Source organism: Triturus cristatus, chromosome 1_2 (genome assembly GCF_964204655.1).
Source record: "Triturus cristatus chromosome 1_2, aTriCri1.1, whole genome shotgun sequence".
Lineage (NCBI taxonomy): Eukaryota > Metazoa > Chordata > Amphibia > Caudata > Salamandridae > Triturus > Triturus cristatus.
In genome coordinates, this window is record NC_140580.1 from 1,143,890,540 (window position 1) to 1,143,905,779 (window position 15,240).

General features: G+C 45.3%; 1 protein-coding gene across 2 annotated transcripts in view; it reads right to left on the minus strand.

Moving 5' to 3' along the window:
• SPACA9 (sperm acrosome associated 9) overlaps positions 1-15,240 on the minus strand; it is an 81,594-nt gene that overhangs the window by 42,049 nt on the left and 24,305 nt on the right. For both annotated transcript variants that reach the window (XM_085613910.1, XM_085613909.1), the window contains exon 3: positions 8,270-8,472. In XM_085613910.1, the coding sequence (XP_085470036.1) occupies positions 8,270-8,472 (203 nt within the window). The remainder of the gene's footprint in view (positions 1-8,269; positions 8,473-15,240) is intronic.

The following is a 15,240-nucleotide window of genomic DNA, read 5'->3' on the forward strand; positions in this document are numbered from 1 at the left end:
GCCATTGTCACATGCCATTGAATCAAAACACCAAGAATAAAATGCTCCTTGGGCAGGACAAGCAAAAGAATAAGGAGGAAGACTACTGAATCAGCAGTAGGGAAGATTAGAAATCCACCCAATCATGAGTATGGGGCTGAACCAAAGCTCACTATCTTCAGCAACACACAGCTAAATCGGTCTGTTCTAAAAATGGGAACAGAGATTACTTAAAGAACAACTGGCACCACAGAAAATAAGGAGGAGGAAGAGTCAGAAAACCATACCGTTAAAAGAATCAGGAATCAACCACAAAGTCATTACTAAAACAAAAACCAGACCAGTAAATCTTACCAAGCAACAAGCATGATCGGACTAGAGACACAAAATCAATCGCAGATGCAAACAATAAAAGTAGGGATCACTGAAAACCATCAATGAAAGGACAAAACTGAGAGAAGAAAAAACTGATGAGATATCTAAAGGAACTGAAGCCCCAAACTCTGGAATACAAACTACAACCACAATTACTCTCATCTTTCCCTAAGTCAGATACCGAATAACAACCCCAGCCTCTCAAATCAATTGCTTAGTCAAGAGGTCAAATAAGCACACACTTATTTACCTTGGATTAAAGTCAGGACGCCACCGAACAGGATCAACTCTGCCTCAGTTCAATTGTCCGTATAAGTCAATAACAAAAACATGGAAGCAGATGGGAGAGAAAAGAACACAATTTCCCACCTTCCAAAGTCCCTCACACTACCAAGTAAACCTAAATCATACAATGAAATAAGACCGAACAATATTAATTTGGCACAGAAACAATCATTTGATACCCACAACTTACAAAGGAGACACAGACACCTTATTTTTAGGGTGAAAACAACTTCCTAAACTGGATGTGTTAAAGTAAAAACATAAAACAAATGTGTTCAAAGAGGCTGTCCCATTTTTCCAGAAACCCCTGGGACTATCAGCCATTTTCCACAAGGGACAGTACCCAGATCAATGCAAAGTAACCATCAATGAAGTACATAATTGAGTAACAACCGGGTGATCACTGCCCCATCACAGACAGATTCTTCAGTGTTGGGAAAACTTAAAAAAATAAATATCCATAAAAAATTAAATGGCTAACCATAACAGCCTACTGAAAAGATTCAATTATTTTGCTGCAATCACATGTACATCTGTAGTGGGCACTAAACTGTTCCTGAAAATTCAGTGTGCTCCACAATCAACCTCATCACCAATCTCCCGCAACATGTAAGTGTTCTTATTGCCATAATTAATTAAATACCACAACTTACACTTGCAGATGTGTACAGATAGATACTTTGATCCACCCCTAAAAAACAGGAACAAGACTAAGCACAATACTTTACCCCCAAATGAGGGAGAGCTCTATTTGCATCAAAGGCTTCAAAACTGAGATTCCACTGTAGAGCAGAAAAAAACAGTTCAAACCCATTCACATGGGACACCACCTGGTAGTATTCCCTGTTCCAACTCAGAATGTAGCAAACCTAGGATTGATATTCGATTCAGAGCTATACTTCACACTTCCCAGCCACTCCACAAATAAACACTGCTGTAAAAGACATCAATGTCCTACTACCACTGGTCCATTGGATCTTCCATTCCTTCAAACTGGCAATAAGGTGACGTAAACCTGATTTAAGGCACACTGCTGTAATGCACTATACTGACTCCCAGTAAAATCTAAATTGAATTATAAAGTCCTGGACTTCATGGACAGAGCATCTTGGACCAATAGCCTATTGTGCAAAAGAAGTGAGCCAAACCCTCTGTACTAACAAGGACCCACCATGAACTCATCGCGTAAAGAATCTGCTTCTCGAAGCCTAAAATGCAGGGAAAGAAGACAAGAGCCAGAGCCATGGCAACCTGGTGGGGAAGATGCTTGCTTCGTACGACCGACATTCACTATACCCATTTGATCCCAGGTCTCTGCTATACTGCAATTGGTAACAACCGACCACCAAATAACATTCAAAAGATTTTCTTCAAACGCATTACTCATTTCAGACTCTAGGTTTAAAAGATCTCTTGACATAATAAAAGCCAAGTAAATACTTAGCCGTGGAAGTACATCCTCATCCACTCTCTTCAAAAGTGTTTATGAGATGCCACAGTGGCTGAAAGGACACATGTTGGCGATTTCTAAAATTAAAAAGTAAATAAATCACTAACATTTGAGTTTCCAATACTATTCGTATCAGCATCTCAAGTTGTTTTTTTGTATATTCACTCACTGCGTTCTCAGTTTCACATAATCTGGACTCTACTGCTCGGAGGCGCTGATTCAGTTTTCTGCCAATGATCGGGAGAGGCCAGATTTAAAGGGTGGCATCTCCTTGTGATTTAAAGGAGAAGGAGAACAGAACACCCTTTAATGGTAGGAGCTTGGGCATTTAGGTTTGCATGCTGAAGCTGGCTCCACGTCCGTGGTACATCTCATTGACTGGGAAACGGCTTCACTCATTAGGTCTCGCCTGAGCCAGCGCATGCGCTGCTCTGGTGAGACTTTTAATAAGGGCTTCAGAAAATGCTACCACTGTGGCCTACAGCTTGCGTGCATGTACGCGGGCACGCGCTTACCAGCAGAGGCGCCATATGGCTTTCCTCTCTCATCATGGGTCTGTTCTCTCCTCCCTCTGCATTCCATTCTCCTTATCTCTAAAGTTGAAAACAACCCAGCGCGGACCTTCTCCAGCCTGCTCTTTCCCCTCTCGACCCCTCCCTTTGGACAGGGAGGAGGGAAACTGCTCCTGTTTGCAAGCCTCACCACTATTCATGCCACGGAAGTTTGTCAATAGGGCACGAACAGTGCATTTCATTTCTTGAAAACAAGTGTCCCTGTCTCCCTTTCTACTCTGGGCTGCTCGCTCCTCTGGCCCCCACCTCTAGGCTTCAAGGTCCGAGTATGCCAGCAGCTTCGCTCTGCAGCTCTTCTCTCCTCCTTCTACCCACCCCCCCCCCTTTTGGGGAGGGGAAGGGAGGCTGGGTCCATTGCAAGCTTCTCAACCAGCAACTTTAGGTATGTCATAGAAGCGGCCACTTTACCCTTAATACGCATTTCATTTCTTTCTCTTTTTTTTTTTCTTGCACCAGATTTGTGTCTGTTTCAACACACAGCATGCCCAAGACAGAAAGCAGCCTTAACCTCTCCTGCTCCAACAAATGCTCACATTCTTTTTAATTTCTTTACCGTCTCTATTCACATTGCAACCTCATTCAACCATATTTTAAAAAGAAATTCTAACAGACTGCCTCCCTTGCAAAACTCGGGGAGGGGAAAGGAAAACATACCTGTCTCTCAAAGACCGACCATATTTTAATTCTTATCTCTAAACTGTAAACCACACGCTGTCAATTCATGAGTCTGTATTTTATTTCGTCCTAGTGCACTTTTAAATGCATGTCTATTCAGTACAGACTTACACTGTCCTGAACAGTCACAAAACTGCTTTCAATTTAAATGGGCACTTCTTTCCTAACATTTCTCTCATGCTGCACGAACTTCCTATGCTAAAATAAATGTACATTCTAATACTTCTGATCAGACCCATATTTTTACATTTGTTACATTCTACAAATTAAGAGTGTCATCAAAAAGTGGGAGGGTTTTTGCTAGCTAGGCTCCTTTCAATTAATTTTTTACAAAGCAATGATGACAGCAAGAGGCCAGATTAAACTCATTCCAGGCATGTTCAAAAAGAGGTCAATTCATTACTCTGCCTGGCAAAGCAATTTCAGGATGCGCCTTTATTGTTTTCATACAGTCTGAAGACTGAACCACAACAGAACAATCTAGAGACTGTACCAAGTCAGAGGCAACCCCAAAAGCTACCTCACCAATTCAAGACATGCCACAGTGTCACACAAGTGTGATGCACTCCAGAGACTGCGACTCGTGCACAAAGCATACTTTAGACTGCCGTGCACATGTCATGCATTCCCAGACCAACACTCAAATATAGGACCCTCGGTGGACTGTCATTCAAATTCACAACAGTCCAAATCCCCACACAATGTGCCCATAAGAGGCCACCGTGAATTGGTATTGGCCCTCACATATTTTATGCCACATGATGCTAAACATAACAGGTCCAATACCGTATTTAACATAAATATCACATTTTTAGGGTACCCTCTGGAGGCACTAGCTGCCTCTTTTCCAATTTAACATCACATAGAAGAACAACATACAAGGGATCTTAATATAAGATACTTACGCCGTCCCCCACGGACAAACGCAATACCAGTCAAACTTACTGGTCCAAAACCCACATAAAAAGATGGTCCATAGACCAATGCAGGCAGAACTCGCCGGTATGTGTCGTGCTGTGCAGCTCAAACAGCTCACTACAAAACACAGTCCGAAAGCTCTACCTTATACAGCGCAGCTCGACCCTGCCATGAAGCACAATCCCAGAGCCTATCTCATACAATGTAGCTCAGAGATCCACCTCGCGAAACGACCCTGCGGTCTGTCCTAGTAGCTCCAGAACCACTACGAGACTCCGCCCAAAGACCTGCTTAATACAATGCAGTCCAACACCGCTACAGAGCACAGCCCAGAAGCCTGTCCCATATGGTGGTGCAGCTATGTCCAAGACAAAAGGAACCAAGTGACTTACCTGGTACACAACTACTACGGGACACAACTCAGGGGTCTGCCTCTTCCAAATGTGGTTCGACACTATCTATAAGCGCAGCCTTTTAAGTTCTGCCTTCATAGCTCGACCACTATAGAGCGCAGCCTTAAGGTCTGCCTTTTCCAAACAAGGACAGCTCAAATCTGTCGTAAAGGCTCACAACTGTCTGCAGACTTCCATACAAGTGAAGCTGCGTGTTGCAAGTCACCCCGCAAGCACAACAGGAATCAGGACAGGACAGATGACCTCTCTATCACCGACGCTTGCGTAGCACCCCTCTCTGACACTCTCTTCCTCCACGAGATTCTTCTTCTACATTAATTTGCTTAAGATAATTGGTTCAGCAATTCGATTCTTCTCAGCATCTCCGTCTGAGACTTCGCCGTACTCTCGGACAGCATCCTGGTCTCTCACTCTAGTTAACTAATGCTACCTCAATTATACCTTTCTGTATGCTGGTACCACAATATCCTTGGTGCAACAACATCAACTGTTGCATGGGTAAACACGTATAAGGTCCCAAAAGCGAGACCTAGCGGCTATGCCAATGCTTGTTAAGCCAGCGGAGTTGCAGTTTCACTTTTGACATTACTGATATATGCTCACAGCGTGCAAACTACTGTTGCTAAGAAGGAAGCTATGATTAAGGGTGCCACACACGACCTGAGGCTCTTGTCGACGATGGAAAAATGGGAACCCCTAAGGTGTAACTGTCCCCACGTTTGGAGGATTCCCGTCACTTTTAGGGGAAAACGCGCCGCACAGTGGGGCTGACAGTCACACACTTATAATGAGAAGCATCGAAACCAGAGTTTCAAAGCCAGGGTCGTTGGCTACCTCAAAGGCCTGCTGGAAGGCGCTCCAAGTGACATGGCACCAACTACTAATACTGGAAGAAGGCGCCAGGGATGTGGGATGTGCTATAAAGAGAAGCGTTGTGTGCATCTTCTATTACATAGAAGCAGGACACGGACCCAGTTTTATCTGAAGTGCAAAGAAAGTTGTTATTCTTTTTTGGGAGATTTTGGTGAAAAGGCTGGATCTGTGACATCATGGGATCATCAGAAAAGCTCCTGAAGATGGTACATGAGCTGCTGGGTGGGTTAATGTGCTTTTCAAAGATATATATGTACAGCTTGGAGGCCAAAAGCCACAATTCCAGCAACCTTCAAAGAGTGTTGATGCGCCTTGTGCATGTGCCCTGAAGCCTCAAGCGCCAATAGCATGGAGGTAATGTGGCTTAACGGAGCTGCGGACTTTGTAACTGGGGGAACAGGTTCGAGTCCGTTTAGTCTCTTCGGCTCAACATCCTGTGATTCTGGGCAAATCACTTCTTCTGCCCAGGCCTATAAAAATCTGCCCTCGTGTAATGTAAGCTGGCGCTGAGGCAAAGCGCTCCGATGCCTTTAAGACAAGTTAAAACGGGGCAGTCCCAGGGATTCAAACACAATAAGTCACCCGACTGGTTTATTTTGCTAGGCACAGAAATACATGCGTGCAGACTGCAGTTCACATATTCCAGTTCCAATAGGTTTGATAGCTTAGGGCTAGGTGAAGCTGGAGAAGTCCGCCATAAAAGCAGAACAAGCAAAATCTCTATTATTGTCAGTTTAGAGTCACAGTTTAGAGTCACACAAAACATACTATCTATGGCCATACTCGCTATCTATGCCGGAGCACCAAAGGTTGAAAGAGGAGTCTTGCCGTGACCATTGTTTTCAGAGGGCAGATTGTGCATTCCAAGGGGGGGGGTGGGGGTGTCAACTTGAAGCACTGGAGAAGATTGCCTGGACCAACACATAGACCGGTGGCCCATAGCGATGGAAGAAACCGGTCGAGGCCCCAGTTCACGGACCCATATACCTCAGCACAAAATGGCAGGCCAGCAGATCGATACAAACCGACACCCAAATTTATGATGAAACACTAAACAGACCCACCTGAGGGAACTGAAATGAGTAGAGAAGGCAGCCACGGAATCGGTAGGGCGGAGGACCAGGAATCACCGATTTTTCTGAAGTTATCGCGACCAAAGCACTCAGGAATACAAAAGGCAGCAGCTTGTCAGGGACGTTGACTCAGGTATCCAGGCGAAGGCAGACACGGGGAGGGAAGGAAAATGGGGGAAATTACAATTTACTGGAAAAAAAAAAGGCAGGCGCTTATTGGGACGGCAGAGTCCCGGGGGGAAGAGTTGTTTGAAACAAGAAGTGCCGCGGATCGGACGCAGAACGGGAGGAGACGGACCGCGCATCGCGCACTAAACACACAGCAAGGTAAAGAGCGGAGGCAGAAAACCATGCACACAAATGCAACTGAAAAAATGCAACTGAAAAATGAACAAGCGACGGGGGGAGGGAAAGCGCGCCATGCGCGTGTTGTGCTTGCGACCCGTACGCATGCATATCTGTTGTCCTCCCTACGCGTGCACATCTCCTGTCCTCCGCCCAGAGAACACTCGTCTTAACGCCGTACGGATCCGCGTGCACATCTCCTGTCCCCCTTCGGCACCCAAGTCGACAACAATAGATCTCGCCAAGGCAAGCAGCACAAGCGCTGCGTCGCTAGATGAGACCTAAAAACTTAGGCAGGAAGGAATATGCAGTGATGCTAGAGGGAGCCAGCAGAAGGTACCAGCAGTGACAAGGGAAGCTGTCTGCGTTGGGTGCGGATGTTATTGAAGGCAGGAATGAGTACACACTGATGCAAGGAGGAGCCTGCAGCAGGTACCGGCAGTGACAAGGAAAGCGGTCGGCGTTGGGTGCTGATGTTACTGAAGCCAGGAAGGAGCACGCACTGATGCTAGAGGGAGCCGGGAGAGGGTACCAGCAGTGACAAGGGAAGCTGTTACCGTTGGGTGCTGATGTTACTGAAGCCAGGAAGGAACCAGCGGCAGGTGCCGGCAGTAACAAGGGAAGCTGTTAGCGTTGGGTGCTGATGTTATTGAAGCCAGGAAGGAGTACGCACGGATGCTGGAAGGACCCACCAGCAGGTCCCGGCTGTGACAAGGGAAGCTGTCGGCATTGGGTGCTGATGTTACTGAAGCCAGGGAGGAGTACGTACTGATGCTAGAGGGAGCCAGCAGAAGGTACCGGCAGTGACAAGGGAAGTTGTCGCCATTGGGTGCGGATGTTACTGAAGCCAGGAAGTAGTACGCACTGATGCAAGGGGGAGCCAGCAGCAGGTACCGGCAGTGACAAGGGAAGCTGTCAGCGTTGGGTGCTGATGTTACTGAAGCCAGGAAGGAGTATGCACGGATCCTGGAAGGACCCAGCAGAAGGCACCGGCTGTGACAAGGGAAGCTGTTGGCATTGGGTGCCGATGATACTGAAGGCAGGGAGGAGCACGCACTGATGCTAGAGGGAGCCGGGAGAGGATACCGACTGTGACAAAGGACGCGGTTAGTGTGGTGTGCTGATGTTGCTGAAGGCAGGCAGTTGTTGATGCTGCAGGAGACAAACATCTAAAAGTACTCATTTTATAGGCAGCAGTATGCACTTATGGTACAGACCAGGGCAGTGGGCTGTAAAGTACAAGCATTTCCTTACTTTACAAATGAAGACAACATTACCACAGCACAATGCCCCTGGTTATAGAGCCCCTACCTGGCACGGATGCAGGTGAGGTCATTTTGCAGGCTGAGGAGGGTCTTGCATATGGTAAGCGCACCCCCCGCAGTCCTCACTTCTGTCTCCATCTTTTCCAGTGACAGGGCAAAGTCCAGCAGGTCTCGGCACAGATCCAGGAACTGTTTTATGATCCGCTGGTCGGTGGTGTGAAAGCAGTGGTTCTCCAGATAGTAATGCACCTGTGGGTGTGAAACCACAACAAGTCAGCATCGCTTACCTGCAGCTCATTGACTAATCAGGTGGAGGAAAACTGACCAATTACATCATCTCCTCTGGGAGATTGTAACTACATATTCTGGTACCAGCTTACTGTTCGAAATCCCTGGCTTTGAAAAGTGTTAAATAAACCACAAGTCAGAGTTTGTGCAGTGGTAGAACATAAAATGATGCCTCTCCTTGTCCTGCACAATTTCACCTGGGCTAACCATCTCACATACATATTATAAGTGACAAAGCTCATTGAGTGGAAAGTGATAGTGGAGCCACCATGCCTATGATTGACTTTATAGACTGCCCACAGGTCCTCTCTTACCTCTCCCTTGTGAGTCTTAAAATGCTCAAATTATTTATAAAGCTCAACAAATGCCCACGGGTGTCTTGGCACTAGCATATGCAAGGTTAGTGACAAAGGAAGATTATAAGAGAATTAAAAGCCAATAATTTAAGTAAAACCTGTGCAAATACTGCAGTGCAAAAAGCAAAGATTTCAGTTTTTTCCTAAAGCAAGTCAGATTGGGCTGATTTTTAGGTCTCGCCTGAGCCAGCGCATGCGCTGCTCTGGCAAGACATTTAGGAATGGAGTTTTAAAAGTCCGACCACAGTTGTGTGTGGCATACAGTGTGCGGTTTCGCGCACAAGTAGAGGCGCCATCTGGCTTTCCTCTCGCTCGGCGAAGCGCGCGCACCTCGCTTCAATGCCCCTCTCCCTCCGCACCACCGAGCGCATCTCGCAGCTTTTTTTTTTACTGTTCTCCCTGTGCCGCACATTGCTCTATTTCACCCGTTTCCTTTTATCTCTCTATGCCCCACATTGCTCTTTGCGCCGGTTTCCCTTTATCTCCCTGTGCCGCACATTCCTCTCTCTCACCGTTTGCTTTTATGTCCCTATGCCCCACATTGCTCTCTCTCGCCCGTTTGCTTTTATCTTCCTATGCCCCACATTGCTCTCTCGCCCTTTGCTTTTATCTCCCTATGCCCCACATTGCTCTCTCTCTCTCGCCTGTTTCCCTTTATCTCCCTGTGCCCCACATTCCTCTGTCACCGTTTGCTTTTTTCTTCGTGCTCCACATTGCTCTATTTCGCCCGTTTGCTTTATCTCCCTATGCCCCACATTGCTGTCTCTCGCCAGTTTCCTTGCCTGCAGGAAGCAGATGGTGGTCACAGATCCACCCAGTGCCTACCTGTGATGTTCAGGGCCCAACTCAGTCGTGTGGAAGTGTGAAAAATTTACATAATTTGCTTTTGTGTAATTATTCATAATTTTGGGAAAGTTGCACAGATCTACGTGTAATTACATGAAATACAAATCTGGCACATAGTGCTATATTTTAGTGCGAAATGTGTTCTTGTGTGCATTTTGGATGAGAGGATGCATTTCTCACAAAACAATGGCACTAAACATTCAAGTTCCACGAACATCAACTGCTTTTTTTTGTTCTAGGAGTTATTTCTACACTGCTACGCTATGAAGTTTCTAGAATTAAGCAACATGGTGTAATTTCGGGATTTTGCTGTAACAAGCTTAACACTAAATTCCTTACATTGCACTAACTATGCTGCCCTAATTCAAATTTGGCCCGGACATAGTCATGCAAAAAATGCTCCCTGATGCACCCGAAAGGCAATCGATGCGCAGGAACCAATGCAAAGCATAACAAGCATTGGCATAGCCAATAGGTCTTGCCTTTGGGACCCTATAAGTGTTTAACCATGCAACAGTTGATGTTGTTGCACCACGAATAGTGTGCGGCATAACTAAATACTTATAAGGTCCCAAAAGCAAGACCTATTGGCTATGCCAATGCTTGTTTAAATGGCAGGCAGTTTATTCCAGAGTTTGCATGTTAAAAAGACAAAACGTATGCCTGGTAGCTTGAACAGCTGGACACCAAGACCTTTAAACTTTTATCATAATTTCTTCGTGGACCAGAATATTCCCCAGCAGCGGATTCTGTGCAAGGATGTTGGGGCTATGCCCCTTTAACATTCACAGTAAAAACAAAAGCAATCATAGCAATGCTAAAGGAGTTTTAATAGAATAAAAAAAATACACACTTGTAAGTTGCTAGAATGGGGGACACGGTCTGCCCCACTCACCAGCGTTGTTACTGTGATCAATAACATATTAATAACATCAATAGCAGGCACGTGACTCACAGTGCTTTCACCTCTTGCTCTTGCCCCCCTGGGTGAGCCCAAATTCTAAGTATTTGCCAGGCTGAGGCCTGTGAGGTTATCAGCTCGGTAAAGACCTAGCATCGAGGCCCCGTCTCCACACCCGGATGGCTTGGGCGTACAGTTAGCCACGGGCATTTCAAATGCCAGCCCTGTAGCGCTAAGCCTCCACGTCAATCACGGAGTGGAGAGCTCTGTCACCTCACCCTTTCCGGTGAGACCCACCCTGTGACGAGTTGGGGAAGGGTGTGGCAGGCGAGAAGTCAAGAAATCGAGCCTGCGCAGACTCTACTTGTGGTGTCTGAGACTGCTTCCCGCGTGCTGGAGCTGGATGCCATTTTAGCAAGGGTGGCGTACACGTCTATTCAGACACATGAGTAGTGAGCTAGACCAAAGGTGTTGCTTGTGCAAAGCACTGCAGTTTCGAGTCAAGTCTGCAGGGCAGTGGAGGGAATGAGCCCTATGACAGCAGGGCTGGAGCGGCCTCTGATCTGACGAAGGAAAGGGAAGACAGGACGAGGCCGTACTGGAGAAGAATTCTGGGGGAAACCTGGGATTTGGGCTAGGAGTGTGCATGTGAGAACATAGCAGCCATCTAAGAGGTGGAAGTCAGTTGGACGGCTTTTAATGCTGGAGATGGTATTTAAAATGCACAGTAGCCCAAGTCCTGTATGTATCTTTTAGTAGTATTGGAGGAAATGCTTCCAAAGAGAAAGAGCAGGTGTGTGTTAAGTAAGTCGAGAGGGCCTCATAACATCCTGGAGTGGGTTTCCCTGGTGACCACTAACCAGAGGCACACGGCGTGATTTCGTCCGGTTCCTCTCATCATTTCTTTTCGCACACAGCATTCCTCATGCGTAGGCGACTGGGGGTGGCGGATCTCTCTTCGGCTAGTAGCCTTCTGGGAGAGTGGGTCCCTTGCAGGGACAGCAACGACTGTTGTCAATTCTTTTTGTGTGCATTGGCATTGCGATCTGACCCAGTACGAGTGTGGCGGTTTGTTAAGTGAGTGTCACAATGAATGAAGAGCACTTCACAGTATGCACCTTCTCTTGGACTAAAGGCTGCAGTCAGCAATAACTAAGTGCCAGCCCCAGAAAGCATGATTGTAGTGTGTGTACCACCTTTAAGTTGCCATTTTAGCACCAAGGCTGGTGACTGCTGAACAGTGATGTAACGAAAGCTAAATGGGGCTCCATGAAAGGTGCATTCACTTATGTGAGGGGTAGTTCTTATTGCCCATAACATATCATCAATTGCCTCTTTTAATTGCCTCTTTCTAATGCAACCCATTGATGAGTGCAAGCGGTAACTGGATACAAGTTGGGAACCATTATCGGTCACTCATTTCTTGGGGAAACCCTCTCTCAAACACTTCCCTGAAGAATCTAATGACAGCATCAACATTTATGTTGTCCACAAATTACACTTCAGGCCATTTAGTCATGTAATCTACCAAAACCAGAGCATATTTTAGTGTACTACCTATAACCCCAAAAAGCTCAGACACATCAAATGCCACTTTATCCAAGGTGTATTTTTAACTATGATAAGGTTGACAGGAGAGGGACATGTCACCTGCGATTTATCACGGAGGACACACATGCAACAATCTCGGACATGTTCAATAGCTTTGTCTACTGCAGGCCACCAAAGATCCTCCCTTACTCTCTGCTTCATGGCAAGAGTCCCAAGATGCTCTTCATGGACTGAATACAAAACACTTTTGCATCGACACCTCAGGACAATCAACCAGGAATTAATGCCTCTGGAGTATGCTTGATAATAGGCCAACCATTCACCACAAAATGTGTCACTTCTTGTAACTCCTTATCATTCAACACAGCTTCCAACCACTCCTGCTCAGACAAAGCCCCCTTCGGAGCATCATTAACTGAACTCACAAAATATATAATCTCAAGATCATCAATCACTTCCTGAGATTCTTCACTCCGCCAATGACAATCTAGAGAGACAATAAGCTACATAATTCTTAGCCACTGGTATATTCCAATTTGTAAGGAAATTCTTGCAATCCATATTGCGATTTGACTATACACGCGGTGGCTCTTCCCCCTACTTTTGTGGTGAAAAGATCCATCAAGGGTTTGTGGTCCATCCTTAAAACAAATTCCTTCCCCCACAAGAAGTTTTTGAAATGTTGCACACCCCACCACATAGTAAAGGCTTCTTTTTCTATTGTGGAATATGTGACTTCAGGTCCCCTTAAAGTTCTTGAAGTGAAAGCAATGGTTTCTTCCGACCCATCAATCCTTTTTTGTATAAGCACTGCACCAAGTCCTACATTACCAGCATTGGTGGAGATGATGCACAAATCATTGATGTCAAAAGGTTTAAGAGGGTGAGCTCTTAATATTTCCTATTGATTAATTCAAAATTCACAACACATTCTTTGTCTCACACATATTTCATTTTTAGGTCTCGCCTGACCCAGCGCATGCACTGGTCTGGCGAGACTTATTGAGAGGGCTCCAAAAAGTGCTACCAGGCCAGCCTAGAGCTACAGTGCATGTGTGCGGGCGCGCGCGCCGCGCTTGACCACGATTACTTTCACTTTCGCGGCTGCATGGCCGCTTTGATGTTTGATCGCGATCACTTTCACTTTCACGGCCGCTTGGCATAGCCAATAGGTCTCGCTTTTGGGACCTTATAAGTATTTAGTTATGCAACTGTTGCATGGCTAAAACACTTATAAGGTCCCAAAGGCGAGACCTATTGGCTATGCCAATGCTTGTTTTTTAATGCAAACTTGCGGTTTTATCTGAAAAATTGTTACATTTGGCATAGTATTCTACCAGCCGATAGAATGAGCGAAGCAGGTCTTTTCTCTTGGTTTAGGCGTGCCACGAATAGCATCTAAAAGCTTCACTTTTGGTTCAACCCCTCTCCCCGCTACATGATGACCCAAATAATCCATACCTTCCTGGAAAAATTAAAAATGTTCTTTTTTAGGGGTAAATCCACTCCCTCTAATGATCTCTAACACACTCCTCACTCTGTCGTCGTGTTCCACTTCTGTTTCACCAAATATAAAGATGTCATCCTGGAAAAACATAACCCCTTTGGTGTCCTTAAATAAACTGTTCATCAGCCATTGGAAATCGGCCGATGCGGACGCCAGGCCAAATGGCATATGGACATAGCCATATGCTCCTTCTGACGTAATGAACAATATTAGGTGTCCAGAATCCTTACTCAACTCGATTTGATAAGCTGAGGATAAATCTACAAAAGTGAAGAATCTAGCACCACTCAAAGTTGCCAGCATTTCATTAATGTTTGGTAAAGAGTGGTGATCCACCCAAATGTTAGAATTTAAATCTCTCAGATCCGTACAAAGTCTTAAAGACTTATCAGCTTTACGCACTAGCACTATGGGGTCCAACCATGCCTAAAGAAGGCAATCTTTCTAATATGAATCTCAATTCCTCACGCAAACTTAATGGAACTTTGCGTACCTTGTGGGCCTCCGCCTGTGATGCGATGCTGGAAATCCTTGAACCTTCCAAATTTCTCATTAAGAACCTCGTGGTAATCCTTGCTCCACTTCAGAGCTTTTACATGACTGTCCTGTCTTGAATTGGGGAGACTTGGCAATAGTTGTGCACAATAAATTTCACTAATTATTTGCTTTGATAATACCATGTCAGGATGATTGGGGTCCAAAATAATTCCCCTTGCTCATCCCAACCTTACAAATTTGCACCATCCTTGACAATTTAGACCAGTCCCACAGCAAATTTACCATCAAATTCCAAATTAGCATCAAATTTACCCACAACCTCCAGTCTTTTGCCCCATATGCAAATGGTTTTATGTGAGATTGATGCACTGTAATGTCCCCAAATTCACCAAAATCCCTCATATTCATTAATGTGAAAGGAGAACCAGAGTCTGCCAAAATGTTTACATCTCTATTATTCACAGAGATTACGCAAGATGGGGGTTGTGTGACCCCTCTATGGGTGATATTTCCACAACCCCACTCCCTTCCTGGCTCGATGAAGAGAACATTATTACAACATTGCTATCCTCATCGGTGTTAACAACATTTTCCTCAATACTTTTGACAGCCTTCAAAGGAGCGGTTCTTTGTCTAGAATTTGCTATGCATGTGTGCAAAGTGCCTTTTCTTGCCACATTTAAAGTAGGTTTAATTTACAGCAGAACAACATTTAGCATTTCCTAGATGGGACTTGGTGCCACAGTGGAAACATGAATTTTCATTCTTCTCACTCTTATTCTTGGATGTCAAAACTTCAGAATTACGGAGAATACTAGCACCCACTCCTTTTATGGTTTGTTTGGAATTGTGTTTCACATTTAGTAGTTTTACTTCAGTGGACTCAACACATTCATTCATTTCCTTCACGCAAATCTGGGAATGCTCGATGCTCCTAGACAACATTTGGACTGTATCTAAATCTGGGTCCGCGTGGATAAAGGTTTGTCTTGTTGCTGTGTTTTTCAATCAATTGATCATGGATAATTTCATCTCTGAATTCTCTATAGTTGCATGTAGCAGAAAGTGTT